General features: G+C 34.7%; 1 protein-coding gene across 1 annotated transcript in view; it reads right to left on the minus strand.

The window, feature by feature from the left end:
- Positions 1-23,550, minus strand: part of CWF19L2 (CWF19 like cell cycle control factor 2) — a 106,117-nt gene extending 82,567 nt beyond the window's left edge. The window contains exons 1-8 of the mRNA XM_081061758.1: positions 23,441-23,550; positions 21,737-21,847; positions 20,869-20,988; positions 16,198-16,308; positions 15,252-15,371; positions 11,061-11,154; positions 4,404-4,519; positions 1,217-1,854 (exon numbers count right to left, since the gene is read on the minus strand). Coding sequence (XP_080917884.1) covers positions 1,217-1,854; positions 4,404-4,519; positions 11,061-11,154; positions 15,252-15,371; positions 16,198-16,308; positions 20,869-20,988; positions 21,737-21,847; positions 23,441-23,533 — 1,403 coding nt within the window. The 5' untranslated portion in view covers positions 23,534-23,550. The remainder of the gene's footprint in view (positions 1-1,216; positions 1,855-4,403; positions 4,520-11,060; positions 11,155-15,251; positions 15,372-16,197; positions 16,309-20,868; positions 20,989-21,736; positions 21,848-23,440) is intronic.
- Positions 23,551-26,253: the final 2,703 nt, after the last annotated feature.

Raw genomic sequence — 26,253 nt, forward strand, 5'->3', positions numbered from 1 at the left:
GAGACTAGAAACAGTTTACCTTCCAGAATATCTGGAGTAAAGCCTGGACAATTATATATGTATAAAGCCTTAGTATTCTCTAATCCCTGCCATGTTTATCCAGGCAAAACAACTAGGTTTCTACTTTGGTTTCCTGGGACCAACCCCTTTTGATGGGACTTTCCATCATTTATCCAGATTTTGCCCACTTCCTCTCACTGAAACCTACATACTGTGCTTTATAATCCACAGCTTCAGATGGAGTCATTAACAAAAGCAAATACCAGAGTCATGACCTCAAATCATAAGGTTTAACTACTACTGTCACCACTAAATTCTGTGATTTCCTAAAACCTCTTCCTTCAGTGTTTCATTCATTTGACGGTATTTTAAAACATATTTTGATGATCATTTAAGTATAAGTTCGTCATTAGCCTTTGGATACTCATCTTCTACTTATGGCTATCTCCTATAGTCCCAGCCCTATGGCTAAATCAAGTTTTCCTAGGTCATATCCCACTCAATCTGGCTTTCCTATTTTATTGACCTAATCCTATATGTAAGTGTAACAGGTACAAAAATAATAAAACCACTAAGTGCTACTATTTTCCTAAACATTATAAGTACAACCACTATCCTACATATATTTTGTTTTGAAAACTCTCACATTAGTTTTAAAACCTATCAACTATCAAAAGCAGATTATTTCTTTCTCTGCAAAACCATCACTATAATTCATACTTCCTTCTGCAGGATCTTTCACATATTTTTTTCACTTTGTATTTGGGCTATGGCAACATATTTTCCTTCAGAGTCCCAGACCTCCAATAGGCACGTAATATTTACATTTATGATTATTCTTAACAATGGAGTAATTTCCTTTGAAAGTAGTATGGCAACAGTAACAAAATCTACCAAAATATCTCCTGTAACACATCCATTTAAAAGAATTAACTCAATTTTTTAGGTTGCAAAAGAGCGACAAATTTTGAGCAAATATAACTACTGAATTCTTCTTCCAGCTCTTTTTGTTAAGTAAAACTCTGAAATGAAATGCAATCCATAAAATGATACTGAATTGTTCAACATGCTTATCTTATCTCTTCCATCAAATTCAAGAAATAGGAGACAACTCACATCTAATTGATAATTCATGTTCTAAAAATACAGTTCAGTTCTTTGAATCCTCTGGACTTTAATATACTTTTATCAGTTTAAAAAATAAATGACAAAATACCTAGAAAATGACTCTGTGTCCTGTAGATGTTCTTTTTTCAAAGAATCATCTCTCAAGCTTTCATCCTGTGAGTTTTTTCTTGCATCTTCTGAAATGTGTCGACAGTCAACACTGCGACTGGTTTCTAATGGCTTTTGATTTGAATGTTTCCTCTCTCCTTCTCTCTCATCAGATCGATTCCATGATGATAAACTTCCTTCACTGCTCTCTGTGGGTTTTCGAAAACGACAATGCATAGAATCCTGAGCGACCAATGCTGAAGATGAACTAGATGATTCAAAATTTCTGTACTTGCGATGAAATGACAGTTCTTCATCATGAGAAGGTCTTAAGAATTTAGGTCTCAAATTTCCAAGAGAAGAAAAGTCTTGATTTTGCTTTGGATTGGAGTCTCTTCTGTATGTTTCTAAAGACCCAGATCTATTATCTTTCTCATCACCACTAAACTTATCTTTATTGTTTATAATATACGTTGAACTACATTTATCCCTTGAACTTTTATTATACTTTACCAAATCTGATTTTATACTTTCTTTATCTGAGTACGTTGGTTTCCTCCAACGTTCTCGTCTACAATCTTCTTTTGTGGATGCAGTTTTTTCAGCTTCTTCTAATTTCAACTGAAATATTTCCATTGACTACAAAGAAGAAAAATTAAACAAGATATATAAAATTTAAAAAGGCTCCATGATTCATACCCCACATGCCACTGTGCCACAATAGACTGTTATGTGGCACAATGAATGAAAAACCCCACCAAGGGGGAAAAGACCCATACAATGATCTTACTTGATACGGGCTGAATTGTGCTGTCCCCCCACCAAATTCCCTAATGTGATTACTTAAAAAAAAAAAAAATCAATGGAAAATTACTAAATAAAAAATATCTAGGAACTTAAAGGCCACTTGGTAAAATATATATTACAGAAAACAATAAAGACATAAGTTTTAAAAAATATTTCCTACTGTCAGTGAGATACAAGAGAATGCTACATTGCTAAACATAACAGCCTCTCATGAAAACAGCACAGCTGAACAAGACAGACTTATCAAAACTGTGTGTCTAAAACGTGAAGATGAATGAATGGAAGAATTGAAAGTATTGAATCCAAATTAGTGAATTCAACACTAACCTGAGAATTCTCTATACTTAGGAAAAGACGGTAAATAGATAAGTTATAAGCAAAAACGACACATGGACAATTAATTCTAACAGAATTTAATATGCATATACTAGTAGTTTCAGAAAAAAAGAGCAAAGATAAAAGAAAGCATTAAGAAAATAATAATAAAATTGCCCCAGCTAATTTTCCAGATCTGAAGGGCTCATCCAATAGCCATAGGAGAGGGGAGAAAGTAAAGCATACAAAGACTCATGTATTTAAAACTCCAATTACTGAGTCTCAAAATTCATATAAAAAAAAATTCTTCAAAAAGACCGGTTCATAGGAAGGAGGTAGTAAATATGAGCATGAAAATTATAAAGAATTCAATTCCTAATCAAACTATCTTTCCCTGGTATGGACAAAAAAAAGTCATTTTCAAAAAAATACAAAGAATCAGAAAGCAAATCACTTACTAATTCTTGGGGTGAGGGGTGGGGAAGGCGGAAGGATTACTCACGATCATTAAGCCAAACCATATATGAATTAGGGCAAAAATCACTAAAAAAGTAAGACATGCTGGGGGCAGCCGGTTGGCTGTTGGTTAGAGCGAAGTGCTCATAACACCGAGGTCACCTTGTGTATGTCTATTTATACATACACCTGATGTATGTATATAGAAATGTATGTCTATTTCCCTTACTAGAACATGAACTTTTACTCCTGGAAGTCCAGGACCATGTCTGATTTATCTTTATAGTTTTGCACATAGTAGGTGATCAATAAACATTTGTTAAATAGTCTAAAAAACTGAAACTAAGAGGAAGAAATGTGAACAGATTAAAAGTCTTAAATAAATATCCAAAAGGAAAAATTAGTAAATAGTATCAATAATCAATTCACCTAAAAAATACAAATGACCACAGAAATATATGAAAAAATATTCCAATTCACTAGTAAACAAATATATAAAATTAAAGCAAAGAAAAAAATGTGTTTACTTATCATAGTAACAGACTATAAAGAACATTGAAAATCATATGATAAAAGAATCATTTTAATGAGTATAATTGATCAATCTTTCTGTAGAGAAATCTGGCTATATCTCTATCTCACTTAGGTATCTCTATCCTTTAAACTACCAATTTCATTTTTAATAATTCATCTTAAGAAAATAACAGATGCAATACACATTGTACAAAAATGGTCCACACAGTGCTTTTTAAGAAGGGAAAAAATAAAAACATATAAATGTCCCTCCATTGGCAATTACATAAATAATGGTAAAACTATATAAAACATATTAAAAATTAAGAGGTCATTAAAATTTGTATATTTACTGGCATCCAACTATGTCTGTATTAGTAAGTGAAAGAAGCAGGATACTATAAGCCTAATTTAATATAATTGTTTATTTTGCCTGGGAAAATGCATACATCAAAATGTTAACAAAGATTATCTTAAAACAAAGGATGATTTTTCTGACTTTTTCTTTCTTTCTTTTTTCTTTTTTGCTTGCCCATATTTTCAAAACCTTACTATTTTCTAAACCTACTTTTTTTCTGGAATTAAAAAAAAGAAAAGACATCAATAAGTACTGAAGCAGAAAGATTATCCACAGATGGTGAATGGAAGAGCTGGCCCTAAAACATCATGTCCTGCTGCATGGTTTCACTGTTTTAAAAGTACACGTACACTGTTAAAAATAAACAACAACAAAAAAACCTTTTATATTCCAAAACTCTGAAATACACCAAAATTTCAACAGCGGTTATCTCCAGAGGTGTACTATGGAGGCTTTCCTATATTATTTAAACTTTCCTCACCATGAGAAAACGTTATTTTTGCATTAAATACACACATTTAAATTTTATATACTTTAGTTCTATATTATGTCAATACAAATATTACATTAGTTTATATAATAACAAAAAGCAGAAATGGCTTTAACAATGTATAGATTTGGAATTTAATATCAATTCAATTCAAAAGTGTTTATTGGCACAAAACACTGACAAAGTTAAAGACACTTAATTTCTCATATAACTGAAAACAATCTGTATCTCCTTAATATGAATACTCACCCCATATCTTTCAGCTACAATGTCTTCAAAATTTCTATTTTGTTTCTCAGCTTGTTCCTTCATTCTTTGATAAGACTTCTTTAGCCAGCTTAATCCACCATCTTCTATTACTGAAACTAAATTCCAATAGTAAATGTCAGTCACTTTTCATGTCATAATTGCTTTTAAAATGACTTCTAAAGTATAATGTTAATTTTTTTTCCTTGAACACAAAAATCACAAGTGCATTTAAAATTTAACATATACGAGGTGTGATCACAAAACATGGTGAATGCTGCTGCCAAGTGCCATCCAACGGAAAGGCAGGGATCTTCAATATGGTAAGCAACACATTGAACCTTAGTAACAGTGTGTGACAAGTTTCAACTTGTCCAAACTGCAGAAAGGTGCTAAAGAAATACACGGAATGTTAAAATTAGTTTATGGTGATGCTGCAGTGACCATGAAGAAGTTTACAAGTGGTTTGAGAGATTTTGTAATGGTTGTGAAACAACTGAAGACGACAAGAGATCGGGACGTCCCTCAACATCAAAAACCCAAGAGAATGTTGAAAGAGTAAGTGAAATGATTTGATCAAACAGGCAACTGAGTATTAGGGAAATTTCTGAGGATCTGAACATCTCTTATGGTTCCATTCAAAGCATTTTAACAGACTTGAACACAAGGCAAGCGAGTGCAAAATTTTTTCCACAAGTTTTAACTGTCGAACAAAAGCAACAGCGTTTATCAATTTTGTTGGAGTTGTGTGATCGTGCCGCTTCAGATTCCAGCTTTTTAAGACACGTTATCATGGGAGATGAAACCTGGGTCTATGGTTATGATCCTGAGACTAAGGCTCAGAGTTCTCAATGGAAATTACCCAGTTCTCATGAGAAAAAAGTGCATCAATTAAGATCAAACATAAAGGTGACGTTAACTGTGTTCTTTTTACCTTAAAGGAATTGTGTGAGCTGAGTTTGTATCCAGGAACACTACAATGAACTCTGAATATTAAAAGGGCTTATAAGAGTGTTTAAGAAACAATGTGCAGAGAAAACAGCCTGAGAAATGGGAAACAGTTTCAGCCCCCATCATGACAATGCTCCATGTCACACATTGCTTCTAGTATGGCAATTTCTGTCAAATAAAAACATTATGGTGTGTCCCCATCCACCTTATTCATCGGATCTGGCACGATGCAACTTCTGACTCTTCCCCAAATTCAAAATGACTATGAATGGTAAACATTTTGAATCGATGCAGGACATCAAGGCAGTCACGACAGTGCAACTAAAGACACTCATGAAAGAGGACTTCCACAACTGCTTCAGAAGGTGGCAAGAATGATGGGATAAGTGTGTTCAAAGTGAGCAGGAATATTTTGAGAGGGATTGATGGCAATATGTCTTCTACTGTAATAAATTGTTTTTTTAGTTTAAACATTCACTGTATTTTTTGATCACACCTTGTATTTGGGTGTCTATATATGCAAGGTACAGAGTTATGTGACTATGACAAAGGAAAAATAAAACTATCCTCAAAAAAACTGCCATCTCAGAGAATGAGAACAAAAGGATACAAGTAATAACAAAAATAATACTGGATAAATATAAAACAATATAACGAATTACAGAAAAAAATAGAAAAGGGAAGGATTATTTCTAAATGGAAGGTAAAACTTCACAAACCAGGCTCAAAACCATGAGTTGGATTTCTATACACAAAGATAACAGTAGGCAGGACATTCCCAGAAATAAAGAATAAAGGGAAAAATAAGAAATAGAGGGAAAAAAGCTACCTCTGATACAGCACAAAAACAAATAAGGAGATTATGGAAGATGATGCTTAAATGTATATTAACTCATATTATTATACTTCAGTCATGATAGCAACTATGAAAATCTGAATGCCTTCAACAAACTTTATTAAGTTGCTTATATTTCTTCTACACACATCACACTTTTGATATGCATAAAGAAAAATCTAATTAATTTAAGTCAAAACTTTCTGATTTTCCTTGTCCAGATACAGGACTACTTTAGAATCACCCCGGTTCTACAATTAATAAAAATGCACACAAATAGTCCCAAAAGACATGTAAAGAATCTTCATTTAATATCTGCATCAATACCAGTGTAGAACACCCCAAACGTTTATCATCAGCAGGATATGCATATATCATAAATTATGATTCATTCCTAAAATAGACTACTATACAGCAATGAAAATGAGTGACTACAACTATACAAACAACATGGATGAATCTGAAAATGTGGACAAAAGAAGCAAGAAACAAAAGAGGGCACGGTGTATGATTGCAGGAAAAACTGGTTTTTTTTTTGGAGCTAGAAACCAGAATATGGTTACACTTCTGGCAAGAGCCTCAGAACTAGAAGGACCACAAAGGGAGCAATTTGGGATGCTAACAATGTTTGTTTCTCAAACTGTGTGCCTCTCATAGAGATGTTTTCACTTTGCGAAAATTATCAGTTTGTATACTTATGAGTTGTTTACTTTTCTGTGAGTGTTAAACATCAAGAAAAAGGTTGCCTAGAAAACAGATTTTTCAACCCTCAAATTCTAGTCCCTCATTCAAATCTAATGAGTTTAACTTTACTAAGCAATCTGTTCTAAGATAATGGGTTTTTCTTTACAGGTCTAAAATACTTTGTACTTCAAAACCTAGATCTCTAGTTAACTCAGTGATTCACTTTTTATTCAAGTTTATCTTCCTCTTGCTCTTTTTTTCCTTATTTATATAGTCTACGGGTTCAAAATTAACAATGCAACTACTTAAGGAAGTTAGTCAAAATCCGCAATTTACACAGTGGTAAGAGAAATCCACTATGAGTAACACCTATGCTAATGTTTCAGCTATGTAATTAAATTTATTCCAAAGACTTATTTGTGAAACTGATAAAATGCTGATGGGTGTAGTGAAAAATTTCCTGAACAATCACCAATATATTAATAGTTCAGAGAAAAAAATCTCAAAGAAAAAGTAAGACTGCTTTTATTCCTCTGTATTGACATTTATTAAGAAAATCTAACAGGAATAAAAATTTTCAGTCATTTAGTCATAAGTCAAATCCACAATTTTAGAAATATTTATATAATAATGCCACCTTCAGTTGATTATATGTTCTATTTCAATATTCTTATTAATCTTATGATTAGAGATGCAATAATATTTTTAACAAGAGAAATCACCAAATTTAAATACCACCAAACAAAAAATACCAATTTGCAGCACCATTGATCATGAAATTCAATGCAACAAACATTTATTGAAATTTACTATGAATATGAAAATTTGTTTATGCACAGCAGATAGTAAAAACATGAATAAGACATAGTCCCTCTCTTCTATGCTGAGATAAAGTATCAAATAGTTGTAAGAAATTCATTGGTATGCAGCACATAATATACACCTGTATCTGAAATTACTTTTTATTTATCAATAATTAAGAGACTGAAAAAGCATGTGCTTCTGTCATTATTAAAAGTTATATGGCTATATACAAAATACAACCAAATGAATCTGGGCTGCATTCCCCATTTTTCTCAGAAGGCAGGATAATATAACAATAGCAATAAACTATATATCAGGAGATTCCTAAATTTTCAGTCTTGCTGCTACTGCTAACTAGTTTAAAGCTCTTAAGCAGATCATTGACTTCTTTGGACTCTTGTGTTTTTACCTGTAATATAAGGCAATTGATTTAAACCACCTTTGCAATTTCTTCTATCACAAAAGATTCTAAAAGAGAAAGCCAAAAAATAGATGGGAAAAAATACATAGGAAGAACACAAACATATCAGAAGAGTTTTGTAAGCAAGGATTTCTACTAACTACACGGTAACAAATAATAGTCTTCTAATGAAGAATCCAGAGTAACTAACCCCAGACTAGAAATCAGAAAACCTGGATTCTAGCACGATTCACATGACTACAAGCAAATTTCCTGGCCACTCAAAAACTTATTTTCCTGAGCAACAAAATCAGGACAATAGCACCTACTTTACTATCTTCACATAGTTTCTATGAAAACAAGCTGATTACAAATGTGTCATGTAAACTTTAAAATTGTACAAATATTCTCATTACTAAAATATAACTAAAAATAATTTTGTATGGATGCTGAAAACAGTTTACTTACTTTTCTACTTAATTTTCTCTAAAAAAAAAATCTAGCTTAACAAATTATTTAAAATATGGCACCTCAATCATTACAAAAACATTGTTGATAAAATCATCCCAAAACATTTAATCACTTAAACAAGTATTTGATACCATTGACATTATTGAGTATTTACTATATTCCAGATACTGTGCTAAAAGATTTTCTCCTTTATTCCTCAAAATAACTATATGATAGGTATTATCATTAGTCCCTATTGCAGAGGAGTAAATTGTACTCAGAGATCAAGAAAATTTCCTAAAATCGCAAAGCTACAAGTGGAAATACAAAATTCTAATCCCAAGTAGCCTAACTCCAAAGTCTGAGTCCTTAACTATTAATACAACACTCTAGAACCTCTATACCTCAATACTAAAGTTCTAACACTTTTAGGTGCCTAAACGTTTCAGCCCTACCATTGGTCTAAACAGAAAGACCACACTATCTACACATGCAGTCAGATCTATAGATCATTTTTTTAAAACTTAATTTCAACTGGGGATCTGAACCTCTTGACAAACATAAGCTTTCTGTCATTTTTCCTCTTTCTAAATAAACATAATATGGGAAAGGGAAGTGGTAAAAGCATGATATGAAAGGGAAGGGAGAAAGATCCTCTAAAAGCTTTATGAAAGGTCATTTTTCTCCTTTAATGTCTTTGATTTGTCGTTTGGGCCCACTGAAAGATACTACTTAAGGTAGAACTTTGGGTATTTTACACTTATGGAAGTCAAGAACCTGGTAACTACAAATACCCAAAGACAGGGTTTGTCGATTCTACTAAGTTCTCCCCATAGAAGAATTTATGCACTGTCCTCTGATAATATTGGTGGTAAACACTTGGGTCATAAAATCAGCCCTACATGGTCATGGTTTACTGAGTTAACTTACTGCTCCCTAAACTTTTTAAGTTTCTGAAAACAGCATTTCAAAGAGATCATTGTATGACTACAGTTACTGTAACCCAGCAGAGACATTTCTACCCATGCTGAAAGGCAAAAAAGAAGATGTTACAATTACTAATAACTTTGTACACAACTAAAGAAAAATTATTTTTAAAAAACACTATAAGGTGGCTCTACAGACATCTCTACATAAAATACAAAAGAATTTTAATAAGTGGTAAAAATAAAAATATGTATAAAAAGCAAGAAAATATTCTGATAAATCATTAAGGTGAAAAGATAAACATCATGATTTACAATATTACTATCTCTACACTGGGTTAACAGTACTATAAATAAACTTTTAGTTGAGTAGTCAAGGCAACATTTAATTGGCATATAATTATTTTTTTAAATTATGGTATCGTGTATAAATATGTGACACTTAAATATTTTGTCTCCATCTGCTGGAAACTAATAGCACTATCTTAAGAGTAATACAAATTTTATGAATGCTGGAAAAGGTGGAATTTCTGAAGACAGAAACTCACATCTGTAAGGTTTATACATTATTTTCATGAATTTTGAGACTTAATACTTTTCCCCCCTGCTTCTTCCGCCTTTCCCCACCCCAGTCAGGTTCAAGCCATTGTTTCTCAGTCTAGTTGTGTAGGACACAGCTCCCTGGCCCATGCTGGTATTATGAGCCTTGTGCTCCCCCCGCTGAGGCAGTCGGTCACCGGTCGTCGGTTGGCCGCTTACAGCAGCTCACGGCAGCTCTCACAGGCTGCCAGCCGCTCACGATGGCTGCCAGCCGCTCACGATGGCTGCCAGCCACTCACACCGGCCACCGACTGCTCCTGCCAGCACACAGCAGCCCGCGGCAGCTCACACCAACCTCCGGCTGCTCACGGCAGCCCAGCTCCAGGGAGACCAGTTATCCATAATCTTAGCTGTAGAGGGCGCAGCTCACTGGCCCATGTGAGAATTGAACTGGCGACTTCGTAGTTAGGAACATGGCGCTCCAACCACCTGAGCCACCAGGCAGGTCCAGGCTTAATACTTTTTACATTTCGTTATAGAATGTAACAAAACAAAAAATTATTATATCCTCACAGGATCATACTCTGCACTAATCCATTCAAAATAAAAAGTCAAAATCATGAAGTATAAAATACATATTTAATCAATTTACTCCCAAATATATCATCTTCCCAGTTATTAATAACTTAAATATGGCCTCAAAAGACTGCAAACATTTCATCAATGCTTGACATTACTAAACTGAACCTTTAGTAATAATATATAGATGCTTGTAATATGAAATCATACAAATTTCACATCAGACAATTAATAAACATATAGTTTTGAAAACATAGAAGCAAACATAGATAATTAAGGACTTGATCAAGATTACAGCATCAAGCAGAAATATTAAAATAACCAGTAATAAAATTTAGATTTACTATATCTCAGAATCTCATTTATATATTAAACATTTTTGGAATTCATAATACATCTTGCCAATTTACCAACAAACTCAGTTCATTGCCTTAGGAATACCAAGTTACAAAAACTGCTTATGTGGCTACAACCAAAATATAAAGAGATACCTTTAGTAACTGATGACGCATTACAGTCTTCCGGTGGAAGACCTGTCCCACCATCCTTCCAGTATGGATTCAATTCTCTTTCCAGCAGTCTGGACTAGAACAAAACATTTTCAGAAGTCATAATTTTAAAATAATCTCACCATAAAATCTAGCAATAAATAATGTATCTGAGACTCAGTTAATAGTCGTAATCTTGGAACAAATATTTAAAACACTCTTAAGATACACTCTTCTGCAGCTTGCTGGAAATAATGTGTAAATTAACATTTATCCATTGCTTCCACTGAATGCCTACTATGAACCAGAACTGAGCTAGATACAGAGATATAACAATCAATATACCTAACTCAGCCCTTGCTAGCTTGTGAGATAGTGAGGAATACAGACAATAAACAAATAACTAACAAGTGCTTTGAAGATAAAAGTCCAGAGCACTAAAGCCACACATAATTCAAACTCCTCTCATACTGAAGGATCAAAGATTTCCTAGAGGAAGTAATAAGTGCAGTCTTAGACCTAAGGATGAACAGAAATTAGCCAAATTTTCTTTTGTGGGAAGAGAAGGCACAGAGATGCTCCAGGCAGAAGGAACAACAGCATGTTAATAAAACCCAAGAGGAAAATGAAAACATAGCATCTTCAGGGAACTGGTTAAAGCATGAGTAAGTAGTGGTTAAGAGATTAGTTTGTACAATGATCAGGGACTAGGCCACATAAACCATTTTAAACTGCTGTTAAGATTTTATGCTGGGGCAACAGTGAGTCATGAAAGAGGTCGGTTTTGTATTACACAGACAGCAAAGCGGTTTCAGGCTGGAGGAAAGACTGAGGAGCAAGATTAGAGACAAGAATCCAGTCAGAAGATTGTGGCAATAATCAGTAAAGAGAAGATGATAGCCTAGTCACAATTCAAGTGCCTCCTGTGTTCCAAGTGCTATGCTGGGCACAGGTGCTACAATGAGTAAGCCAGGCATAGGCTTGCCAATGAGGAAGCCTTGCCATCAAAGATACTACGGTCTAGAGAAACGGGGGAGACAATTAGGCAATACCAATATAAATAAGTGCTATGAAGGTAAAGGGTGCTATAGACCACATACTACTGGTTCCTAATTGACCTTATAGGAGGTCAGAAAATGATTCTTAGAACTAACAATGGCAATTATTAGAACAATGGTAATTAGATGAAAAAGAATGAAAAGTTAATTAAATGTTAGTTTCCAGTAGTATGAATCAACCATACCACTGATAAGAAAAACAGTGGAACATTTTTTTAAAGGCTTTTAAAATGTATCCATGAGCTGACAAAAAAAGCACAGAATCTTCAAAAGATGACATTAAGTTAAAGGTTAAGTTAGAGGGATAAGTAAAACTGTAACAATTTGGTTTCTTTTATACCAAAAAAGATTCTGTCACTTCTAGTACAAAATCTCACAGTATCTACAATCAAGGAATTTCTTCCAGTGGTCTTATCTAGACACTCAAAGAGATACACATCAGATACTCAACAGGATAAAAAAGGCTGGAATTACATACTGAGAAGGACAACTGACACAGGCTAGACAAACTATGAGATCCTATCTGATAATATACAAAAGAAAAAGGACTCTGTACACACCAGTTTTACAAAACAGCTTTATAAAAAATAAATATTGTTAGAGCGAGAAAAATAAAAGAAGAAAAAGGGCTGACTATATAAAGACTAGTACAAATCAGTAAAAGAAAACTTCAGAAGAAAAATAAGCAAAAAAACATAAACAAGCAGTCTGTACTATAAGAAATCTGAATGACTGAAAAACACGAAAAGCTCTCTCATATTAATCAAACAGATGTATGTTTTTTAAAAAGGAAATATTTCTCAGCTATTAATTAGCATGACAAAAATTTTAAAGTTTGACAATACAAATACTTAGTATGGTAAAGAAACATGCATTGTTGGCAGTATAAATTGTTGTAATCTCTTCCCAAGTAATTGTAAAAGATAAGTGCACACTTTACAACTTAGCAATTTCACTTTTAGATATGCATAAGGACCTTCCTTTAGCACTGTTTGTAATAGCTTGTAAAAGTGAAAAACAGCAAATAATGTAAATGTCCACAGATAGCCAAAAGGAATAGATATCTACAGTATGTCAGTTAGACGATGGAAGACTATATAGTAATTAAAATGAATGAAGTAGAACTAAGATATATCAACATAAATCAGTCTCTGAAACACTCTCAGGCCTTCTAGTCAAGATGGCTTATTAGGGTTCCATTCATCACAACCTCCCTGCTCAGGATAAACAGAAAAATATACAAAATAGAAAACACACTTGAGTTCAAAACAAGATAAACATCTCTGTGGCCCAGAATAGATATGCAAAGCAGTAAGCAGAACTGAAACTAAAGGCCTACTGGGCTCTGTATGCAAGCAGAAAGTGACAGTCCTTAGTTCAATCTGTAAGATAAACACCGAAAGTGCCCCTGCTGAAACAAGGGACAGGAGACAGCCTCACCACATGAAGCCAAGGACTGGGATGGCAAGATCTACTTGTAAAAGAAGGTTGAAAAGTTGGCAAGCATCTGTATCACGCTACAGACTGGGTCTAACAGGTACATGCTTATATATGTGCGTCTATAGCTTATAGCACAATGGGGGCACGAGAAGCCCAGAGGACACAGACTAGCCTTGAGCATTGGTTTTCAACTGTGTGTGACCTTGACCCAAGGTCAAAAGATTGTGTGTGTGTGTGTGTGTGTGTGAGTGTGTGTGTGTGTGGTGTGTGTGTGGTGTGTGTGTGTGTGTGTCAGAAAAGATATATTACTTAGAAAGCCTGAAATTCAAAGCTGGAAAGTTAGTACGATAGGCACAACAAAAGTATTAGAGTCTTAGGAAAGTGAAAACAGTTTTATAAAAAGCATTTCTAAGAAAAACTAATCACTGTTTCAATCTATGAAATATATTCAAGAGTTAACTATGCCCTATTGTTTGATATGGAGAACAGATCTGAATATCAGCAAACTGTAAGACCACAAGCCAGGGTTGCCCTAACATACCAGACCACCAATACCCACAAACAGCACAGCATGATTTCAGAAGCAAACATTCAATGGCAATGTGTAAAATCAACTTATAAACCGCATACAGTTCCCCTTTCTTGCTCCACTATCCACTGATTATCCCCCAACTGTACTTTCCCTTTCTCTTTTAGTACGATAGCAGGAGTCCCAACCCCCTCAGGACTAACTCAGAGACAAAAACATTTTACAGAATTTACTCAAGATGTTCCAAAATCCCTAGCTTCCAATGTACCATATGGATAGCTATTTTATTATAAGCCAATACAATTAACCACACCTACATTTTCAGAATTAAAATTAAACTGGAGAAAAAAATAGAAAACAACATTGATCATAGGACTCCTATGATCACTCTCATATTTTTCATTTATTAGCCCTTCTATGCTGCATTCAAGGTAAATTCTTCAAGACTATCTTCATATTCACTAATTCTCTCTTTGGCTGTATTCAATCTGTTTTTTAACCATCTACTGACTTTCTAATTTCAACTATAATATTTTTCATTTCTATAAGTTCCTGTCGGCTCTTTCTCAAATCTGCCTTCTGAATAATCTCTTCCTTATTCATATGTTCTATGCCTACTGTTACTGTATAAAGCTATTTATTCTGCTGTTTATTGTTTCAGATGATTCTCATTCATGGACCATCTTTGTATTTTCATGTAGTTTATGATTTTAGATTATGAGCTGACATTCCAGAGAACTTGTTTCTGGGAAACATGATGTGCAAATTAACAGTGTGATCCTCTAGAAAGGAATGGTGGTTACTCTTCTACCAAGCACTTCAAGGCATTACCAACTCAAGAATACTTTAAAATTAATTATCACCTAAAGATTTTTAGACCACACAGGTAGTATAGTTCAAGTCCTAAACCTTTATGAATCCAAGTGATAAACTAAACTAACTGACTCAACTATATATGCCCTCTATTAATAAATCTAATATATCTTCAAACTGACTTCCTACAGGAAACTTATTTTAAAAGAACTTATATTTCATAGTTGTTCCCACTATTTTATTAAATATCACAAAAAAATATTGTGTTACAAGTAAAACTGCACTTCTATAAATGTCTTATCAGTTTTATTAAAGGCAAATTAGAAAGTTAAAGTATTTGAAATACTATCTTACCTGTTCCATTGCTTGAGTTTTCTCTTGCTCTATTTTCTTCATAGTTTCCTTTTCAGCTTTGAGTGATGATGATGACACAGTTTTGACAGACATAAAATCAACAGTCATCCACTCATCCCTCTGTTGAAAAAGGAAGGCATTTTGATCTAAATTATTAGAACACTAAACCCTTAGTAGTAAGATTTGGTACTTTGGTGGCACTCAACCCTGGATTAAATCCTACATGACTGTCTAACCTGAAGCAAATTTCTTAGTCTCTCCACTGTAAAATGAGATAAAATTCCTACCTTTCAGGACTGTTTTAAGGAGTCAACAAGAAAACAGATTTAAGGCATCCAGACCAGTGCCTGACACACAACAGACATTCAAAAACATTAGCTCCTTTTCACCTTTTCTCTCTTCCCTGTAGTTAACAGTGTATGAACAGCATTCTTCCTCAGGCATATGAACTACAACGCAATATCTATGAACTATCCAACTAGAAGTATTGCTAAGAAAATTATGATATGAGGATAAAGGAAAGAAAAACTGTGATTGAACTCTACTCACTGTAGAAAGGTCAGATGGGGGTAACATACAAGGTTTCAAGTACATACCGGGAAAGTGCCACTTTTCTATCAAAAACCAGAGAGTAGGAAACCCTCTAAGAGATTAGAGTATAGATAATAAGCACTTACTCCCTCACAGAAAGAGAAGGGGCGTCTAATGGCTCAGCAAATAGCATTACTGCCAAAATTATGCATAGAAGTACAGTGGTACCTCGGTTTTCAAACATAATCCGTTCCCAAAGATCATTCGAGTTCTGAAACATTCGAAAACCAGGGTACTACAGTATATTGTTTTCAAAGTCTAATTTTTCTACTTAAGAAATTAGAATCATCTTTCGTTTCAACATTTATCTATGCTTATAAATTCACACTTATTTGCTTAAAATCAGGTGGCTTACCTGAATAACTTGGTTGTCTTCTTTTTCTGACTTTTCATCTTTCACTTTCCAGGCCTTTTCCTTGCCAAGAGTCTGGGATGGAACAGCCTCAACCCACTCATCGTCAGAACTCTAAGGATATTTAGCATGTAAGTGAATTTCTCAAATCTGCATATAAAAATTCTGTTAAATAGTAGAAATTCAGCTTCCTAAAGAAAATTCTTACACTACACTTCCTCTTGAAAACATTACATTGAAAATCGAAGAACATATAAATTCTCTATTTAGGAATAAGCTCACAAAGCACCAGTCAAATTATTTCTGTGTTCTTCGTAGTTTATTACCAAGCCAAGGAAAAACAAAAAATAAAGATTAGAACTGCTGGATAGAGAACTCAGAGATTACAACAGAGCTGCAGTTCATACCAAAATCACATAAGACTGACATCTTTGTTTAACTAGAACAAAAGCAACAATACCTAACTAAACGAGTTTGCCTTAAAGTTTCAAATTTTGAGATTTCCCTAGACCTGAAAATGCAGAGATCTCAGTTAACAGCTAGGCTGGAAAAGTACTTTGCTTACTGTTTAAATACCCTACGATCAAATCAACTGAACAGTATTTAGTCAACATCCTCTATGTGCTCAGCATTATGCCAGGTTTGGAGTTTCGTTTTCAACAAATATGTCCATCAACTCTTCTATGTTAATCTGCCACAGTAAGTACTTTCACATATGCTATCATGTTGACGACTTAGAACAACCCTACATGAAATATTATTTTAGTTTCACAGATAAATTCCCACAAATTAAGCAACTTACCCAGGACACATGGTATCCAAACAGGAGAATCAGAATAGAAATCTTCATCTGTCTAGCTCTAAAATCTATTCTTTAGAACTATATAACTTAAATGTAGAAAAGATCCGGGAAATCACCACTGCAAACCCCTTGTTAATGCAGAGCAGAAAAACTCTGAAGCCAAGGAAGAAAGTGGGTTTCCTGAATGAAACCAGCATTCTTTCATTTCATGAAGTTCCTGAAAATCACCTAAATAGAGAATGCAAGAACCATGTTTCCCCGAAAATAAGACCTAGCTGGACCATAAGCTCTAATGCGTCTATTGGAGCAAAAATTAATATAAGACCCAGTATTATATTTATATCATATATATTATTTGTTATATTATATTATATTATACTTGGTCTTATATTAAAATAAGACTGGGTCTTGTATTAATTTTTTTCTCCAAAATACTCATTAGAGCTGATGGTCCGGCTAGGTCTTATTTTCAGGGAAATATGGTATGTCTAGTAAAAGGTATAATCCGCATAATGTAAACATATTTGTGCTCTGGCATTTCAACTGCCAACTGTTTCCCAATGCAGAGCAAATTTTATTCATTTATTCATTTATTTATTTAGGTCTTGATTTAGGTTTAGAGAAACCTTAAAACTATTTATTTATATACACAGTTACAATATTTTAGGGTAATCACCATAAATGTATTTCTGGTCTACTCATATTTACATTGTCAAATAAAAATAAAAAACTTAGTACTTTCTTTGGGGGAGTGCCAATTTGCTAAGATCAAATTAAGAAAAACTTAAAATTGGTGTTCCACAGGATTCAATCAAAGACCTTCTTCTAAAATTACAGATTTTCTCTATCCTTCCAGATGCTAACCAATTACTTGAAATTCACCAATCAGAGCCATCAGTTGCTTCACCATTACAGCTGCAACTAATCTCTAACCCTGGATGAATTCATCACCACGATCTATAACTTCTTTCCTACCAACAGAATCTCTTTCATCCAGCCCTTACATATCAGTGTTGCTTGGGGTTCCATTCTTTGCCCACTGCATTTTTTAATCTCTAAATATTCCCCCCGGGTCATTAAATCCACTCTCATGACGTGAACTACCACCAGTTGTGCTAATATCTTTCTAATTTATCTACCCAAATATAACTTAAACTGCCTACAATATTTGATGTTACGCTGAACCCAATAAGAACAAAAAATAAACCCATCATCATCTTCCACAAAATGTGTTCCTCCTTCTATATTACTGAACTGAGTTACCTGGCATCACCAACCACCCACTTACCCAAGTCAGAAATCTCAGGATCACCGTACCCTTCCCATCCAAACTTACTATTTCATTTCCAAAATATTTCTCAACTATACCATACAGTGAATACCACATGATTACGATGGGAGCTAACCTCCATCCCCTGCCACGTCTGATTGTTTCAGAGGTAAGTAATTGACCCAATTCATACTAATCTTAGTCACTCTCCAAGAATTTGAATCAAGACTAACTATGTTGTTCTATAACTAGAGAACTTGAAAGGCACTGGCCGAGGCCATTTCTGTCATAAGGAATATAAATGAGCAAATAGTGATCTGTATCAAGGAAAAAAAAATAGAACTGAGAGGGGAAAAAATAGGGAAGATGGCAAAAATACTAATAAAAGCATTCACGATTCTAACTCCAGCTATTCCTAAAGCCCAGAGGCATTCCTAGATGTCCAATGAGACTTTTGTACTCTAATAATAAATCCCCCCCCTTTTACATATAATCCAATTCAAGTTTGATTTCCATCTAAATTGAAGCACAGAAAGGAAAAGGTTAGAAAGTGAACAGAGGCTCAGTGACAGTGACCTGGGGGACAGTATTAAGGAGACTAGAAAAATAGGAAAAGGCAGAAACATTACAAAACCATAGCCAGAAAGTTTTAAATTTGATGGAAACTATGAACTAATGAATCAAAATAACATAATAAACACAAAACAGGATAAACAAATAAAACAATATGAAAACACATAATTAATTCACTAAAAAATAGATGGTAAAGAAAAAACTTTAAAAGCAGTCAGAGCAAAAAAAAAATTATATACAGAAGAAAAAGGATAAAAATGACTGCAGAATTCTCATTAAGAATAATGTAGGCCAGAAGACAATAAAGTGACATTTTAAAGCGCAGGAAAAGAACTATACATAAAATTTACACTATTTCCTCAATCCTTACATCCTACTTCTACTCCCAAATTATCTTCTCAAATGATTTTATCTTCTACTTCAGAAAAGCAACACAGAACAGCAGAAACACTGCCAATAATCTGCTTCCCCTCTCCCCATACTTTTCATTTACCTTGCATTTATACACATCTCTACAACTTTCCTCCGAGCTCATAAAAGGTGTTCCTACTCCTGATGAAAGCTTCCCCTTTCCCCTGGGACCTGGCTAACCCAAACTTGTCATTCTCTTTGATATGATTTATCCTTCTTTCCCTAAAAACATTTCCTCAAAAAGACCTCCCTTCACCGTCGGTATAGGCTTCTCTTGCCTTCTTCAATCCACTTCAATGTAACGCGTGCACTGAGCATTCATTCATACTACTCTCGACAGTATTTGCTATACGACGTTATAGGTACAAATGTACAGACTGTACGTTAAAAAAAAAAAAGACATGTATATTTCCAGGAAAGAATGAAGACAAAGAACAGAATAATGTGTCTGTAGTAAGGGGAAGTAAGTGCCCTTAATCAAATGACATAAATGTTTACTTAGCCTGGAAGATGAAGCCCCATGGGATGTATATTCTTAACCTGTGATCCCTGCATAAACTCAAGGGAATTTTATAAACCCCAGTGAAATAACACAGTTGTACTTCAATTTCTTTTTGAAGAAAAGATCATTTACTTTTATCAGTTTCTCAACAGAGTCCACAAGCCAAACCCACAAATATGGAAACAGTGCCTCCATCTTCTTTTCACATAGGATTTTCTAACTCCCTTTGCCCTGAGTTATATTTCAAAAAATTTTTTTAATATAATTTAAATATTCCTGCCATTACAAAACATGCTGGTTACTGACAAAACTATCCAGTTGTATTTCTCATTATGAATTAATACACTGCATTCTCATATAAGATAGGTTTTCATGAGCTAATTATCATCATAGGGTATACAGCCAAAAATTTACTTTCTGAAACTACAAGAGAGCCAGACTTTGGAATGTGATGATTCACCTGAGAGTATAACCTGAGCAGATCACACCTAGGGGACCAATTATCCCTAAATATCTCTAGCTTATCACTCTCTAAGCACAATATACCTCCTTCTTCCTGAGAACAAGCATGAAGGGTTTCGCCGATTTTCCTTTCCTCTGTGAGTCCTCTCATCCCAGAACTAGCTAGATAGAACAAACACAGCATTCTCTTTCTTTTGGCCCCAAAGATTAATATATAAACATATTCTATTTTAGAGACTTAAATATTAATTTCTGTGAAAAAACAAACAAGGTCACAGACTCTCAAGTATCCTGGAATCGTTTTCCCTTATTTTTACAGTTCTGCTCTTTCCTGATTCTAATTTTCCAACCACTTCTACTTATGTCTTTTACTTCCTGTCTGGCTCCTCAGTGTTGGTGTTTATCTTTCTTTTCAGTTTCCCGAGACAATTCACTTATTCTAATAAGCAATGATTCCGAAATTTCATCTCCATCTTCTTACCTTTCTCTGTAACCTAAGATTCTTATTTCCAATATTTCCTTGACATCTCCAAGTAGATGTCTCCCAGGCTTTTTCATATCCTAACTGGTAATATTTTTTAAGTTCTCATACATTATTTCTTTAAATAAAATTTTCTCAAGTAGCTTCTTTGATTAGTCTTAGTACATACGTACTGATGAACTATCAGTTGACTCGTTTTTTTCATGCTTCTGTTTCTTGTTCTTTTTTTTCTTCTCTTTCTTTACTTTTTTTGAATGCTTGTCTTTTTTCTTCTTTTTCTTCATAGAGTTTTCCTATAAATAATCATTTTGAAGAGGTAAGAAAGGAACTTAGTTTTATCTTACTTTAAAAGGAAATATGTTAAGGGAAAAAAATCTGTTCCAAAAATATTTAATTTTTTTATGAATTAGACAAGAAATATGACTACATGAACAAAATCTTCTAAGAAATCTTAACATGTTTCTATAATACACGCACTACTAATAAATCATAGAGCTGAGATATCTTATCCAAAAATATGAGGGAAGTTTTCATTTATTTGTAGATTCATTTTTACAAAGAAATATAATCAAATCAACACATATATACACAAACTTATGTGTGTATGCATTTATATGTATATATCTTCTATGGCCCCAAAAGAATTAATAGAATATTATTGGGACATTTAAAATATAACAAGATAGCATAAATTAAAATTACGGAAAGAGAAAACAACGATTGAGACAAGAAGAAAAACAAAATAACAAAAAAAACCCCATGACATTAAGCTTGAAACGCATAGATTTTTAGATCCATAAGCTTACAAGTGGGCCAGAAATTCTACCAGCCAACTCAAGTAACAAAATCTACCCAATATCCAAAATATTAAAATATATTTTTTCTGCCAAAGAGATAAAACTATTCTGTAACGCCCACTATGTGATATTTATTCTGTAACTTGAAAATAATCTATAAAGTTGCTCCTCCAAGATTAACTTGCAAGATTAAACGCAAAAACAGTCCGACGTGTTTACATCAAGTAGACCTGTCAGTATTCACCTGTGAGAATTGTTCAATCCGCTCATTCACATCAGGTAACATCCATGTATCCTCACCTCGAAGTCGTTTAAGTTCTTTACGCCTTTCTTCCTTTTCAAAATTAGCTTTAGCCTAAAATATTGAAAAAAGAAAAATTAACAATTGATCCAACTGCGTTTCACATAAAAGTAAAACAAAGTCTCCCATTTTCATACATGTTCTGATGAATCAACTGTCTGTCTCTTACCAGTAATTTTTTCCTACGCTTCTACCAAAGTGTAGGAAAGATTTTCAAAAATACAAAAAAACAAAACAAAAGAACCTCTCCTTGCCCATTACGAATCTCTAGTGAATAGAACCACCAATCAAGGACAGAATCTTGGGACCTATTCTAGACCCTCCCCTTTCCTTAAGATTCCAACCTCAAGTATGACTTGAAACTCTTTTCCCTTCACCATCCCAGGGCTACTGCCGGAGACATTTTCAATTGTTAGGAGAATGACCACCATACCCCATACATTCAATCTGCAATGCCCATAACTCTCTAATCACTCCCCCAAAATGCTTCAGGAAAAACCATCTTTCTAAAAACACAATGATTCTATTGCGAATTTCTATTCAAACTTTAACAATATTCAAATAAAGTTAAGTTCTTCCTAAAAGGTTGTTCCTGCTCTTTCATTCTCTCCCCAAACTCGAAAGCTGGGTTTGGTCCTTCTCAAATTCTATGCTTATCTCTATTATAAAATTTATCGCAGCTTACAAACCCTACTCCCTCCAAACCCTGCCTGAAATGTCAAAGAGACAAAAATAAAAAAAATATTTGTTACACATATGTTTCATATGCTGAAATAAAAAAAAAAACAATACTGACCTTTCACCTGTCTAAGATTAATCACCCACTCACTCTTCCTCTTTAAAATCTGGCTGTAGTCATTTTGTGTTCTCCGTCCTTGTCTCCTTTACCTGCTACTTCCCATCTGCATTTAAACTCGTTTAAACTCTTCCATCTTAAAACAAATAAAAACAAAAACTCTCACTTACACTTTATGATGCTCTCTGCTTCATTTTTCCCTTCATTGCCACACTTCCTACATTTTGTCACACAATTCCATAGTTCACTTCCTCCATTCTTTATAAGTTACCTCTCTGCATCTCAATCTTAATGAGAAATAGTTTGTCAATCTTTTTCGAGGGGTGCAATGTCCTGGGTCCCTTGTGTCCACCCGTTTGGGTCCGTAAGGGTTTACAATGGGCCAGGCACTGATACCCATAGTACGAAAGGAGAATGAAACGGTCAAGCGCAATTGACTCCAATGCGCCTGACGTGTGTTCCTAAAAACGAACAAACCGCAGGAGTAAGGGCTGGGGCTGTGACACACGCTGGGGAGACTCATTCGTTGCGTAGTCCCTCGAAAGTGCGCAGCCCAGGTGATAGAAATGTCAGCGCATTATGTAAAAGGTAATGAAACTCAGAGGAAAGAAACAGGTCTTCCTGAAAAGAAAATGAGCAACTGGAGCCTGCCAGAGCATCTAAGAGGGAGAAGATCGTCAAAAATGTGCAGGCATCCCAAAGGGAGACCCCCTTTCGACCCAGATAAGGTGAGGTACTGAGATGGAGAGAGAAGAAAAGGGGTGGGGAGGGAGGAGCGCCAAAGGCCTAGCTCCAGGAAACAGCCACCGCCACGACTCTAAATGGTCCCCAAAACCCCAAAACGGAGTTACCTGGCGCAACACCTCGGCCCTGGCAATCCGTGTCTGCTCTTTACGCTCTTGGATACTCCTCTCACTTTCAAACCGACCACTGGCAGCCGCCATAGTTGTTGCTGTCGTAAAACTAGGAAACCATCACGAAGTCTTAGTTTACGACTGTCGTAATTAATAAACAAACCGGGCTTCCGACGAGGGAGAGAGCAGGCGCGGCTCCACCAACAGAGCATGCGCGGATCTGAGTGTCGCGTAAGGTTCCTGGGGTTGCTCCGACACCAGGTGTTAGGGACTTGAAGGTTCAAGCCAGGAGTTGTCCTTCTTCGTGTATCGGGATCGCCCTGAGCAGAATTGATGTCGCTATACATGTATTATGCGCTTTGCACGATAATAGCATTCTCAGCGATTTCCTCTTAAAATCCCCGGAGGAAGTTAGAAGCTCAGACGGGTTAATTAAGTTCGTGCATCTCAAAAGTTTTCCACCAAAGTGCCCTTCTCAGCAAAGAATTTCCCTGTGCTGGGGGAATGAAGTGACGGGAGGCTGGCCCGAAAGGTGGTCGGAAGGGCAGAATTGCTTTGAAGATGCGGTGTTTTGCTTTGGTGGATTTTTTTTTTCCAGGATATGAAACAGTCCTGTGAGTGTTGCACTGTACTCCATAATTTATCGGTGCTTCTTTAAGCTGTTGATAAATGTTACATCATTTTTATTTAACCTCGTATTATTTGCTCATATCCATCCAATCTTTTTTCATGACAGCGTGCAATTACCTATTTGTGTGATTTTTGTTGTTTTATGTTTGTATCTTCCAAACTTTAAGTTCCATGAAGAATAGGACATTCGGAAGTACTGTTCAAGGGTTTTGAGAATACAACACACCGAATTCACACTTATAATCAAAGATAAAGAAGGCCGGAGGGTAAATATAAACTGGATACCTTAAAGACATTAAAAATAGTTAGCATCAGCCAGATTAGATAAATATGCTTTCTTTCCAGGTTTTGTAAACTTAAATTTGTGTTTGCACGAAGTTTTCCCAGGAGTTTCTGCTTTACCAATCTGTAAATATCTTGACCTTGAGCATGTAATGTTTACTTGTTTGATATATAAAATAGAATGTACACGTTGTATTTTTGTTACAGAAAAGTGAATTTTAATTTACAAATTGACCTTGAAATATTTAATCCCTTAATTATACCTTGACTGATTTTGTTATTACTAACTAAAATAACATTAAAAGTCTTTTCAGATTCTTTTGGGGAAAAACGTCTCTCCCCCACCTCACATCAATTATGTGGCAAATAAGAACAAACAGTATTTATAGTAGAAACATGCAAAATTATGACAAAAACTTTTAAATCCTACTCAAGGCACAAAAGAAGACTAGAACAAATGAAAAGGTATACCATGTGCTTCAAGAAGGCTCAACATCATAAATCAGTTGTCCATAAGTGAATTTGTAAATATAGTGCAATACTAATAAAACTACCAACAAAAAAATGTTGGGATCAGGAAGGGGTAGTAGATAGGTTGATATAGAAAAACAAGGGAAAAGGAAGTTGTTTTGATTAGTTTGCATTTGGCCACATCTGATACTAGAGATCCATGATTTAATTAAACAACGGATAATGTAGTACGGAGCATGAAGCTATGGTGAAATTGCTGAAGGAATCAGGTTGTTTCTCCTTTTCTGCTTTATAACACAATCTGTGACTTAAGTTCTTCACAATCACAAGGAATGCACTGCATTCTTCCACATCTATGCATAGCATCTATAAGATGTAGGAATAAAAGGATAGAACAAAGGGCAAAAGGTGTATGCCAGCTACACCTAACCCTTTTTAATAAAATTTATGACTTTTCCTAAAGCCTAGTCCAGTTTCTTCCATTTTAATCTTGTGAACCAGAAGTAGGTCATGTGAACACAACTCACTATAAAAGAGTCATGAAGATTCCAGGACAGATGTTATAGAATGACACTTAACATGGGTTTGCCTGAGGTTTCTTTATGGTTGGACTCAGGTTAGGCATCTCGAGCAGAACTATTACAGAAGTGTGACCATTCTCATTGAGTCCTATCAAGTAACACACGATTTCCATTTGTTCCATTTCCAGTGATGCTAACTCTGAACATTTCAATAAAATTGTTGTCTGCCAAACTTCACTGCAAAGTTACTCCTTTTCCCTTTGTAATTAACAAGTATTTTGGGGGTCAGTTCTTAAACCTATGCAAATTCCTCATCAAACTTTCAAATTATTCATTTTATATCAGTATGGACTCATGATTTGTTTTAGTCAATAGATTCATTTTTTATTTGGAGGGATAATACATTAAAAATATTTATTTTGATGCTCAAATTGTCCCAGGTTTGACCATACTTTATTTAAATTTCCTTAGCATTTTTTACCTAATGTCCTTTGCCTGTTCCAGTATCCCACCCAGTTTATCACATTTAGTCATCATCTCTCCTTAGGCTCCTCATGCCTATGACAGTCTCTCAAACTTTCCTTGTTTTGATGACCTTTACAATTTTAAGGATGATTGATCAGGTATTTTTGTAGAACGCACCTGAGTTAGGATTTTTCTTATGATCATCATTGAGGATGTTAACTTTGATTACCTGGCTGAGGTCGTACTTGTCAGGTTTCTGCACTGTAAAGTTGCTCTTTTCTTCCCTCCCTTTCCATACTGTAGTTTTTGGAAGAAACTCACTATGTGACTCTAACATGTAAGGCATAGGGGTTTATGTTGCACCTTCTTCAGCATGGAGTATCTACATCAATTATTTTTCTGCATAGGAAATTTTTCTGCATAGGAAATTTGTCTCTTATC

The sequence above is a fragment of the Rhinolophus hipposideros genome (assembly GCF_964194185.1).
Source record: "Rhinolophus hipposideros genome assembly, chromosome: 10".
In the NCBI taxonomy this organism is placed as follows: domain Eukaryota; kingdom Metazoa; phylum Chordata; class Mammalia; order Chiroptera; family Rhinolophidae; genus Rhinolophus; species Rhinolophus hipposideros.